At 42.9% G+C, this 13223-nt stretch overlaps 1 protein-coding gene across 6 annotated transcripts in view; it reads left to right on the top strand.

The window, feature by feature from the left end:
- Nucleotides 1-13223, top strand: part of ELMO1 (engulfment and cell motility 1) — a 504832-nt gene that overhangs the window by 346095 nt on the left and 145514 nt on the right. For all 6 annotated transcript variants that reach the window (XM_012777572.2, XM_076006306.1, XM_012777576.3 and 3 more), the window contains one exon: nucleotides 13086-13222. In XM_012777572.2, coding sequence (XP_012633026.1) covers nucleotides 13086-13222 — 137 coding nt within the window. The remainder of the gene's footprint in view (nucleotides 1-13085; nucleotide 13223) is intronic.

Raw genomic sequence — 13223 nt, forward strand, 5'->3', positions numbered from 1 at the left:
TCAGATTATGTCCTTTTCAGGTGTTCCAGCCAGCTGTGGCTGGTTTGATATTTAATGCCTTATCCTTTTGTGTTCTCCTTTTTTGGTAAATCTCAGTCAGATGCCTGTGTGAAGCTTGACCTTTTCCTAAATTATTATCGCAGTGCTTGAGGATTTGCTTCCTGGGGCGCGGGGGCGGGGGTCGTGTGCATGTGCTGAGAGCGCCTCTCTGCGACCCCCTCTCGAGCTGCCCCTGGCGATCAGAGAGCCGTGGTCCTTACCGCGCCCTCTTGCTTGAGAGGCTGAAGGGAACTATATATAGGCAAAAGTATTAAGGATTTGACTCTTTTTTCGTTTGCTGATATAAATCTCTATCCCCTCAAATCCCACACTGGCAAAGGCACGATTGTCAATGGATTTTTTTTTTTTCATATCCCCTGCATCTCCCTTACTTCTACCACCCGAGGTTCACACATTGTTAACACTGTTATGCAGCCTTCGAGGCCCTATGTTCGTCGTGGCAGAGTCTGAGAAGTCAAGGGGAGCGTGGAGCCCAGTGCTCCTGCTCAAAGTGGGTGCCCGGTAAATGGGGCAGGTGGTGAATGGCAGAGGGAGTCCTCTTGCTAGGGCCTAGGCGTTGGCAGCTGATCCACAGCAGAGGGTTATGTCTCTGTATTTTGGAAACATCATCAGCTTTGCCTTCTTTCCTGTTGATTCTGTGTAAGAAATTTGCTTCCTTTATGATGTTCTCTATTTTTCTCTTTAAAGAGAACACCTACACTCGGTTTCAGAAAGTCGGGAAAGAGAGGGAGGAAGATTGGGTCATTCTGGAGGTTGGACTGTTTTAGAGCAGCAAGAGAAGCAAGCATGTGTGGAACCTTCCAGAATGCCCGTGTGCCTGACCTGGCCCCGCTGCAGGAATGCTGTGATGTGGGTTGTACGAAAGGTGAGGGATACTCCTTGCCCTGTGCATGAAGTGGGATATCACAAAAACCACGTGGAAGAAAAGCGTGTAGCTGGAGGCACAAGGAGGACAGACTCCAGGGAAGGAAGTGCAGCCATGTTTATGGAAGGCTGGACCCATGAGAACCGTGAAGGAAGCGGGTGTGACCAAGTCAGCCTCCCTATTCTTCATAGGCTCCCAGTCAGAAGGGGAAGTCAATGGGTGGAGGAGGTGAAAAGTCTGTGGAAGCACAAAAGAAGGGGTGAAGTGCCTGGGCTTTGGAGGACGGGGCTCCAAATAGAGTGAAAACCAAGAGCTAAGCATGTGGAGATGCAATCGGGGTGGTTTGTTTGACAAAGAGGTAAGAATAATGGTTGACTTTAGGGTTCACTCATATACCAGAGGAGAGCTACAAGTAGTGGCATAGGGTCAAATTTAGAAGAGAGGTGAATGCCTGGCTAAAGTATTTGCATTTCATCCTAACAGCTAGAGGTGATCACTATAAGATAATGAGTTTTTAAGGGGAGTCGTTTATTGAGCACTGAAGACAAGAAAGAACATGTGCAATGAGCAAGCCTTGGCATGTTCTCTTTCTTTAAATTCACATTTATCCAATGGAGGATTACTTATTTTTAGCTCAATTTTGCCAGCAACTACACCTGCCTAATGATCTGAGCCCCGGGTCAAAGTGCAATCTAAGGCCATGTGATGGCTCCGCAGCACGAGCAGTTCTCACTGCGTCTTTGGTGAGGCACATCCCAGCTGCTCATTAATCCGCCTCTATCCCAACAAAACCCTCGAGTGCCCATCTCACATGGTTGGACAGGCAATTATTTATATCCATGCTAATATGCTGTCTGACAGTCTCTTAATGTGCCACTTCTCAGAGTAATTTTCCTCATAAAGAAAGTTTTAACAAGGGCATGCAGAAATCACTTCTTCAATATGCTTTGCTTTGCCTTGCCTTGAACCATTTACCATACAGCTAGAATTTTCCTCTTTCATAGTCTTCCACTCTTCCTTCTTGAATTAGTCAGGGTTCTCCAGAGAAGAGCCAATAGAAGATGTATACAGATAAATAGATAATACCTTATAATAAATCTCATATATGTATTAGTATATATATATATGAATATATGGAATATATATAATAGGTGTGTAAGTATGTGCATTTATATATGTATATATATATATATATACATATATATATATATATATATATATATATATATATATATATATATATATATAAGATTTATTACCAGGAATTATCTCGTGTGATTATGGAGGCTGACAAGTTCTACCATCTGCCATCTGCAAAATGGTGACCCAGGAAAGCTGGTGGTGAAATTTAGTCCAAGTCCAAAGGCCTGAGAACCAGGGGAGCTGATAGTGTAAATCCTAGTCCAAGGGCAGGAAAAGATGACATGAGATGGGACAGTCCCAGCTCAAGCAGTGAGTCAAGAAAAAGGGCTGAATTCCTCTTTCCTCCACCTTTTGTTCTATTCAGCCCTGCCAGGGATTGGGTGCTGCACACCCATATTGGAGAGGGCAGTCTGCTTTACCGAATCACTGATTCAGATCTTAATCTCAACTGGAAACACCACGCGCGCACACACACACACACACACTCAGAAATAGTGTTTAATCTGGGCACCCCTTAGCTCAGTCAAGTTGACCCATAGAATTAACCACATCTCCCCATGTTCCAGTGATACCATCCCAAAAGGTAGTTAAAATATATTTAGCAAGAGAAGTGTGCTTCATGCTAAGTTTTCCATTGCTAACTCACAGCACAAACTTGATACCCCTTTCCAAAAACTTTGATTTTTCTATTGCTCTTTTTTCTCCTTGGGCAAAGAAAGAGCTGTTTCTTAGATCTGTAAAAAATGATTATTTTACCAACAGATGGAGGTGAAAAGGATTCGGTTTCTGTTTCTCTGCATATCTTGGTTGTTTCAACTAGAGGACAAAGGAAAAGAGCAAATACAGAGCATATCAGCAAGACCATTTTTCAATTATAAGCAAACTCCCAGGAGTCGCTTAGCTCACGCTTATCAGAAATCTTAATTTACTGGAATTTCTGCATATTTTGTCTTTGGCTTAAACATCTCACAAGATGACCTTGGGAATGCTGCTCTGTAACTTTCCAGGAGAACTGGGTCCCTTTATAATGGGAAGTTAAGTAAATCAGATTTCCCCACAAGTAAAACCTTAAATCAAGGATTTTATTGAAAAAAAAATGTATATACCATGTTTGTATTCTGCACAACATTTTATGACTAACATTTATTGAGTGCTTACTAAATGTCAGGCACTGTGCTAAGCATTTTATGGAAATCTTCTCGCCGTATCTTTACTTAATTCTACAGGCTATAAGTTATTGTTATTCTCATCATAGTAAGAGAAACTGGGAGACATTAAAGAACTTGGCTGGGATCACGTAGTTAATTTGCAGGGGGAGAATTCTAGCCCCAGTCCTTTTCTCCGGATGACACTCCTAACCCCTTTGTGCTAAAGTTTTCACATGGCTTACCACTCATCCTTAATACACCAAAATATCAGTTCATTGGATTCAAGAATAATAAGAATCTCAAATTACCTGACTTTTAATTCCATTAAAAGGAGACAAAAAGTATGAGTAAGAAAGGAGATGGAAAGTTGTTACTTCATCACATCCCTATTTATACCCCTTTAATGGCTTCCCCCTGCGGGTGGAATGAAGTCCACGCTCCCTAATGTGGTCCACAAAGCTTTGTATTACCTGATACCTCCCTGCTGCTTCCACCTCATCTTTCACCCATCTCTCCTTGCTCGTGAGCTCAAGGTTACACAGATAATAAGTGGAAGAACCAGGATCCAAACTCATACTGGTTCCAGGCCCATGCTGGATGCATGGCTAGATATGGATGGTTGGACAGACAGACTGATGAACTGATGTGCATGTGCATGGATGGACAAAAAGAAAGGAGAGGAGGAGGAAGGAAGCACCTATAAATGAATTAATGAAGGAAGGGAGGGAGAAAAAAGGGAGGAAAAGTATTTAAAACAAACTTGCAACACTTCCTAGAGTTCATCCACAATCAGTCGAATCTATTACAGGTTTTTTGCATCAGCATCTGCAATATTCTTCAGTAAGATTGGAGTCCCCATTCACAAAAGAAAATTCATGCATATCTATACTCTTTACCCACCCAAAAGATGAAATTTAACTAAAGTCCAGGTATGGAGGAACCCCCTGCCCAACTTTAGAAGCTAATAGCATTTAGGTGATTGGATTACGACCCTGAACAGACCAGTTATATACTTTTTTATCCAGCCGTTAAACCTGGCTACATAAAATGCAAATCCCTATTTCTAGAGGTGATGGGCAAGGCACACAGATCACTAATTCTGAAAAGCCCACTGAAGTCATATGTATCATATGCCATATAGGTTTATCCTATCTAAAATGCCATTGTCCCTGGAAAGCTCATATTCTCTTTTTTTTTAAGTTGACTATTTATAAAAGTGTAACTTACATACAGGTATTCAAATCCTAAGAGCACACACAGATCAGCAACTTTTCAAACCACCAACTGTCCATTTAACTACTACCTAGATCAAGAAAGAAAGTATTATACACCCCTCAAAGACTCTCTTGGGACATTCCTCCCACTCCCAATTCCTTCCTCTTTCCAAAAGAACAATACCTATTTCCATTGCCATAGATGAATTTTGCCTGTTTTGAACTTTCAATAAATAGGATCATATAGTGTGTTCTCTTTTGTGTTGGGCTCATTGTGTTTGTTTCCATTCATTCCTGTTATTGTGAGTGTTACTTGAGTACATTCATATTGTGTGTAGCATTTTTAAAAATAATTTCTTTGTAGTAATTATGCTGCTACATGAATGAACCATAATTTATTTATCCAATCTGTTGGATGGACATGTTGATTGTTTTGAGTTTTGGGCTGTAACAAATAGTGCTGCTGTGAATGTTCATATACATTTCTTTTTGAGCACATATGTATGCATTTCTGTTGGGTTTATATCTTTGGCTGGAATTGCTGTATCATAGAGTAAGAGTATTTTAGCTTTAGTAAATACAGCTAAAAGTGGCTGCACAATTTTACACTCCCATCAACAGTGTATGATGATTCCATTTGTTCTATATTCGTATCAACACTTATATTTTCCATCTTTTATTTGAGCCTTCCTGGTGGATGTTTGAAAGTATCTCATTATTGTTTAAGCTGCATTTCTCTTGTTACTAAAAGAACTGATCACCTTTTCATATGTGTATTGGCCACTTAGGTATCCAATTTCCTGAAGGGCCTATTTATATTTTGCCCATTTTTCTACCGGGTTGTCTAATTTTTTCTTATGGATTTGCATGAGTGGTTATGTATCATGGATGTAAGATTCTGTTACTATTATTGATAGCTTTTTCTCCTTTTCTAAGGAGAATTTTTTTATTTTTATTGTGTCTTTGGGTAATCAGAAGTTCTTGAGTTTAGCATAATCCAGTCAAACCTTTTGCTTCTGGTTAATGATCTTTCTGATTTGCTTAAGAAACTTTTGCCTGCCTTAAGGTCATGAATATATTCTCCTAGGTTATATGGAAGCTTCTTTCTTGTTTTTCCTTTCACATTGAGACCTATAATCCACTTAGAATTGACTTTTGCAGATGGTATGAGGTAGGGACTTACCACTTCTTCCAGATGCATGCATAATTAATTGGGACAGCGCAAGTTATTCAAAGTCCTTTCCACTGCAGTGTCACCTGGGTCATAAATTCAGTGACTGTATGTGCAGATCTCTTTCTGGACTTCCTCTTCTATTCTGTTGTTCTGTTTTTTCCCAACCGTATACCAATACCACACTGTCTATAGCAATTGTCTATAGCAACACCACTATTGCTATAGTTTTGTAAGTCTTTATGTTTGGTAGCATAAAGGAGTTGGAAGGAAGTGGTTAAGGTCACATTGGTATTAAGTAGTGGCACCAAGATTTGCACCCAGGCCAAGCTGGTTGCAGAACCTGTCCTCTCCTGTTAGCAGATGCTGTGTGCCTGGGATGTGGCCTCAGGTCATTTCTGCTGAATTGGTTATCTTTTGATGCTGTAAGTCTGATTTTCAGTGCTAACACTAAGTCGGTACTTTTTTTTTCCTTTCTCCATGTCCTCGAAAAAGGACCATAGGAAGGTGAACAAAGGAGCATTGGATTAGCTGCTGTGTGTCTTTTAAGTGTAGATTTCATACTATTTTTAGGCATGGTAGAGGGTAGAAAAGACCTTCCAGAGTTCTATTAAGCCAGACTTCAGGAGCTGGGAAGAGCTGGGAAGGTTTAAGGGCTCTGATCCCTTGTCCTGAAATAGCATGGGTGGTAACTTCTACATAGGCTGAGCTCATCAGCAGTGAGGGAACTTCAAATTTTTGACCTCACTCCCCTCTTTTCCCCTTTCCCACCTACAAAAGGTCCTGAACTTTTGGCATCATCCCACACAGTACCACCCTCCAAAATCAAACCGTTAAGGAACACCAGGTCTGAAAATAGAAAGCTCAAGGTTTTCTATTAATAGGTAGGGTGACATTATTTTTCTGCAAAGATATAAATATACACTTGCATCTGAGAATTCATAAATATATTATCCATTCCAGACTGACCCTAGAACCATGAATAGTTTTAAGTTTCTGTGCTGTGGATAACTAGTGAGATTTTACTGCTCTAGCAGTTTTTTGGAGTTTTAAATGCTTTTATGTGTACTTGACTTGTCCCCTTTTTCCTGTAATTCATAATTTTGCAACAATATGCCCTTTCGATTAGGCAGTGCACATTACTTTTTCAAAGTGCATCATTTCCGTAGGCTGTTGCTGGTGACATAGCTCATAAAGTCATGGTGAAAATATTCAGATTTCCCCAGTGCCTCCTCCAGAATCTGTATCCCTCTTGTCATTTATGAATGGGAAGGTCTCTCTCAGCATAACAAGGGTCAGAGAAAGCAGGGGACAGAGCTTTTCAGCATCTCGAAAATGATGTTTGTTTTTTAGAAAATTCCCATGAAAGAGCAAAAATGATGTGCATTTGCCTGTCATTTTGTCATCCTATTTTCAGTCAAGTAATTTTCTTATGAAATGACCTGCATTAGGTGGGATTAATAGGTTGAAAGAGTGTAAAAACAGCTGATAGTTTTCTTAAGTAAGAAAGAGTAAACACTCCCTCATCAAACATTTACTAAGCCTATCAAATGCTGCTCCCATGCCTTCACACCCTAAATGAAATGTGTAGTCATCCTGCCAATAGCAGAAATAGTATTAATAGTTCAAGAACTAAGGTTCAGTGCAGGCACAATCTCCAAATTCTATATTTTAGCACAGGCATTGGGGAGTTGAAAATACATTATCTGAGGGGTATGTGTGCATGTAGATAATTGGAATTTTATGCTTGGCAGGAACCTTAGAAATCAACTAGCCCATCTCATTTACAGGTAAGAAACTGGAGCCAGGGAGCTGCAATGACCTTGTCAAGGACTCGGGGCAGCCCCAGGACCTGTTCCCCATACTCATCTTTCACTGTTTGTTCTCTACTCTGCAGAAGGCCTTGTTCTCTGACAGCCCAGTGACAATGCCAGCTTCCCCTCACATTATCCCATGGAAGATAGGAACAAATCTACTCTGACAGGCTAAGTGCTACATAAGTATGTAGCGTTCTTATTTTTATTTTAAAAAATATGTGCATGTAGGTTATAGTTGCGTTCAAAGCTGGCCTACTTATAAATGAATAGGATGCCAGCAAATCAATGGAATCCATTGTACCCTCAGCCTGGAAAAAAAATCTTAACATTCTAGACTTAAGAGACCATTGAGTTGGTTCTTTTTCATAAAGTGAAATCTCATTGTGTTAAAAATAGTGTGCTTAAAAACAATTTGGTTTTTAAAATGTCTTACTATTTTTGTCTCATTGAAAGCTTCTCTGTAAATTTCATTTATAAAATCATTGCCTGCTAATTCTTTTTTTTTTCCTCAGTATTGTTGTTTTCCTTAGAAAACAATAATAAACCTCACATTCCCTGATTTTATTTGTTTATTTAAAGGTAAGGGGCCTATTCTAGAGACTTGGGCCATCCCTGGGAGCTAGCTGGCAGGAGCTCACATAAATGGGTAGCCTGGGGCAGGGTCTGCTTGCTGAATGGTAGCACGGGAACCCTGTGGCCCACACTGGCCTCGAGCTTGCTCTCTTGCAGTAGCTGCTCTCCTTTGATTGACAGTGAGCTGATGACATTTGTACTATGGTTGGCCCCAATTTCCTGATGAGAAGAGTGAGGCGAAGACAGGTGAAATGACTTGCCCAGCTGACTCCACTAATAGATGGTAGAGCCAGGATTGGACCCTATCAGTTAAACTCCCGGCATCTTTGCAACCCTTCCGCCATCATGAACTCTTGGGCAAGACATTTCCCCTTTCTGACCACTCTGACCTACACAAGGAGAGAAGCAAGCCGGTCAGATCAAGTGGACGGGCCCTTCCTGCTCCATTAACCCTTTATCCTTAATATCTGCATTTTGAAAATTATAAAGGAAAACCATTAGCACTTAATTCTTTATCTTTGCCTCTGATGGGAGAACATCCTTAAAGCAAGGCATCCTAAATCCCACATATACAAGGTCTTTTCACCGTTCCTTGTGTTCCATGTCAAGGACCAAGTTGTTCTTGACTTGTTTAGTGCCCACTTCTCACTGTGAGAGGGGTTCTTGCAGAAGCTTAGGATGATGGCAAGCCAGTCCCTCCACGTGCAGGTTGGAAACAGGCTCTGGAGGTAGAGTGCTGGGTCTGATTCCTGGCCCTGTCGCCACTAGTTACTTAACTTCACTGTTTCTCAGAGTTCTTATCGGTGAAGTAGGGAAACTAATGGTGCCTTTGCTGTTACAGCAGATTCATTGAGTCCCCGCTGCATTATGTGCCCTCAGCATGTGAAATTTCAGCTTTGAGATCTGGATACTTTTATAAATTTTCGACACAATCATCAAGAATGACAGGTTGACTGCACCCCTTTTCATCTATAGGACCCCAAAGACCATTCATCAGATTTTTGTTTCCTCGCTCATCTCCCAGAATTGTTGGAGTCTTTAAGAAGCTACATAGTGTGCTGATAATGAAGATAAGACAGTAGTTACTACACACACACACATACACCATAGCAACCATTTACAAAGCCTATCGTCCATGTGCTAGGCATCTTACCACACGCTTTATATACATAATCTGATTTTGATTCCTACAAACCTTATATGATTATATACTTCACAGATGAAGAAACAGGTTCAGGGAGTTTAATTGTCTGAGATTATATAGCACACAGGGGAGCCTCAGATTTGCCATTTGAATGCAAGTCTGCCTGGCTGTAACCATCATGCTATCCTGCCTCTTCATTCCTCCTTCGGCCATGATCTGCAGTAATCCTGAGTGTGTTCTCTTATGCTAGGGTCTCTGTACTTACTTGAGTTTAAGTTTCCATATCTATTATTTCGCATGTCTAAGAGTAACAGAAAACATGAAAACAGTGACTTAAACAAATTATGTACAAAGAATTCCATAAGAGGGCATTTCCAGGTTGATATGGTGACTCCACTGTGTCATCAGGAACTTCTTCTAACTGCCTGGGATGTAGCCCTCATTTTTCTGCTGGTAAAATGGCTGCAAGAGCTCCGGTCATCACTCTTGTGTTCCAAACATGAAGTTGAAGTGGGAAGGCAGAGGCAAAAGGGGGAAGCCAGCAAAGTCTTCCCCCCTTGAAAAGTCTTCCCTGAAAACTCTACCCAGCAATTTCCATGTATCTATTTTTGGTTGGGATTGTGTTATATTACCACTCTTAGTTACAAGGGAGACTACAAATTGTATTTTTTTTTAAGCTGGGCAAATTGCTGTCATGTACAAAATTGGGATTCCATTAACATGAAACTCGATTTGTGAGTTTTTTTAAATAAATCAAATAAATTCATCTGGTATGACCGTTCGCCAGTGACTAACTACTTCGGGACTCCGGAGAGTTGTCAAGAATGCAGCCTGGCCCAGACCCAGGGAAATGAGGGGCAAGGTTCAGAAGAGGAGTGTAACCCTGGCAATTTGAATCTAACTCCACTCAGATCACAAGTCGTAGGGGGAAAGCAGAGGAACCCCTGGCAAGGTTTTACTTCATAAACACCTTCTGTGGGAGGAAAAGCAGTTATTGCAGGTTTGTGTTGGGGGATTGCATGGCAGGCAGGGTTAACTGACGAGCAGAATGAGGAACTGGGATGTAACAGAGCAATAATGGGCCTTAGAGCCAAGTCTACCTGAGTTCAAATCCTGACACTGCCTGCTTTGGAGCCATGCGACCTTGGACGAGTCAGCTAACCTTTCTAAATCTCCTATTTCTAATCTTAAAAACAAAGAAATTAATAACATCTTCCCCATGCGCTTGCTGTAATAAGTGACTGTAACCTAGATAAAATCTTCCACCCAGAGCCTGGCGCGCACCTGCCGGCAGTGGTATTGCTGGCGCTAGTGCTGCTGTCTCGTGGCTGGGTGTCTCGGTCAGCAGGGGCTGGCTTTGCACTTGCTGTGCGCCCTGTTGGACTGCCGGTCATGGTCTGGGTTTCTGTTGAAGGACGGATAGAGGAGATCTAGGAGGGCGGGTGGAGAAATTCATTTTCAGAGCAGCAGCCACAAGGAAATGCCCTGAGCTTTTGACGTCAACTAAGGCAGGAAGCCTGATGCTGGGTCAGCTAAACTGTGGGTTTCAAATGCTCATTTGAGGCCACCTAAAAAAAGCTCATGATGGAAGGTTTCATTTCTCCAAGTTTCACCTTCCTCCTTTATAAAATGAGGGTAAACCTGTGGTGCCTACCTCGCAGAGCTGTTGCAAGGATAGCACCTGTAGAGCCCTTGGTGCATAATATGCACCCAATAAATGCTACCTACCATTATTAATGATGCCGCTTCTCTCCCTCTTTGCCCAAGCAAGAGTGGGGCTTGCGGATCTCAGTTTGTCTGCCTGTGTGAGCTCCAGCAATCCCATAAAACTTTTAACTAGGGCATAAAGTACACATATAATCATACTAGGTCCAAAAATGATACTGTGATAATGTGATTAATAACGAGTTCTTAGATGGCAATAATGTTTTAAGGTGCATCTGTAGACTTGTAAATTTCATTGGCGTTAGCGCTCATGGAAATGACACCGACAGCTCATGGCGCAGGGCAGCGAACAGCACGATCCGCCCGCGTTTATGTTCGTAGTTCCTTAAATAGCCTTGTGTCTCAGGTCAAAACTTCACATTTGCCATCTCTCTGCCAGTAACACAGGCTGGGGTGAGTGTGACTTAAATGTTCCTGCTTCTAATTGCTGAGATGTGAACAGGCTTGACTAGGAGTTAGTGGGAAAACCACAGAACAAGCCATGCTCCTGGAAACAATATGCTGGTACGACATGCATTGCCATCGCCAGGACCTCTCTGTATTTGTGTTAACTTTTGTCCTTTCCAAGTTGCACCCTTCCGTGAATTTGTCATTTGATCCTCTCTGAAGTCTAGGGAGAACGCAAAGGAGATTTCATTTCCATTTTTTAGTTAAGAAAATCAAGGCTCAGAAAGGTGAAGTGACTTGCTCCTGATTGGAGCGCGCTGCACGTGAACCCGAACCTTCTGCCCCAGACCCTTCCTGCATGACTGGGCGTTGTCACCAGTCTGTGCCCCCGTATGTCTGTAAGAAACCAACATTCCTGTATCTTCGAACCAGGTTGTCCCTTTAGAAGGGGTGGCCTGTAGACATGCGCACACACACACACACACACACACACATACCTGTGCTGTCACTTTAAACTGTTCAGAGGTCTAGAATGCACTGTATTCATAAAGGTTGAGGAGGGAAGAGGTGGGGGGGGTAAGAGCTTGCAGCTGTGCTGGAGCAGTGTGACCCCTCAGGCTGGACCAGGACTCGCCGGCTGGGGACCTGCGCCAGGGGATCCTCTCTGAGTGGACTCGACGCTCACCCACACAGCAGGCACCGGGATCTCCCTGAGAACAGAAGGTCTCTGCTGTGAACCCCGCTCCTATTTCCCCCCCACACACACACACTCCTCTCTCCTAGACTTCCAGGGCCTGAAGTCCCAGCATTCTGGGCCTTGAGGACTCACTGGCCTTTAAAGAGATTCCAGTTAAAACAGAAACACTTTCACTGTGTGCAACAGCGTATATGTTTGTTTAAAAAAAGAAAAAATTGAGCAGAGTTTGGGGGCAGTCACAAAGCTTAGTTCCCTGGGCCCTACGGCATCCTCGTCTGTCAGACGTGAGTAGGAAGTGATATTGCAAAGATCAGATGAGGTGTATTGCATCTCAGGTGCAATAGGTGTGTTGCGTCTATAACCATGTAAGCTTGTCAGATATTTGGGCTGAAGGGAGGGTCGGAAGAGGAGGAGGAGAAGAGAGGTGGCCGGACCTAGGGCTCAGAGCACTGGGTCTCGCCCAAGGGAGCTCCGCAATGGGGGCCCGAAGGCAGACTTGGCTGATATCATGGTTTTGCCCAGGACTGGACCGGTTGCAGCCTTCGAAGCCATTTGGAGTGTTGTGACCTCCGGGCATCTGTGTCTGGGAACGCAAAACAAATGGTTAATGGCATCAGATGGTTAATGATCTCAAATGTCCCCTGCTCACTGCCGTAAGAGGGAAAAGAGCCCCCTGGAGAAATTATCGTGGATGCTGTTTTCAAAGTTCCAATTAACTGCGTGTTTGGGAAAGCCCATCTTCTGCCAGCCATTCTGATGGGAAAGGAGAAATTGAGGGTGATGGAGGAGCTGTGCCTTTGAGGCAGCTTGAATCATCTTTGCAAGGTCAGGAAGGCAGGCGTGGGGCTCGTATTCAACACCAGCAGTCATAGAACAAAGCCACCAGGGTCATGTCCCGGGGAGGGTCAGGAGCTGGCTTGCGTCAGTCAAAATATGTGCCTAAGGGTAGGTCTGACATCTGACCTTAAACTCCTAAGGCGCACAGGGGCCTTCCTCTGGTTGCTTTTTCAAAATGCCTTTTCTCCACCGTTGCTGGAGCCAAAGATGCCTCTGCCTGCCTCTGTTTGGGGCACCTGCCTGTGGTTATGTCCTGTCATTTCACTGGATTAAAACTTCTTCCCCTCTTGCCCCTCTCCTCCAGCTGGTGAGACCTGCAACGACTTCCACCCGATGTTCTTCACCCACGACAGGTCCTTCGAGGAGTTTTTCTGCATCTGCATCCAGCTCCTGAACAAGACATGGAAGGAAATGAGGGCAACTTCTGAAGACTTCAACAAGG

The sequence above is a fragment of the Microcebus murinus genome, chromosome 9 (assembly GCF_040939455.1).
Source record: "Microcebus murinus isolate Inina chromosome 9, M.murinus_Inina_mat1.0, whole genome shotgun sequence".
Lineage (NCBI taxonomy): Eukaryota > Metazoa > Chordata > Mammalia > Primates > Cheirogaleidae > Microcebus > Microcebus murinus.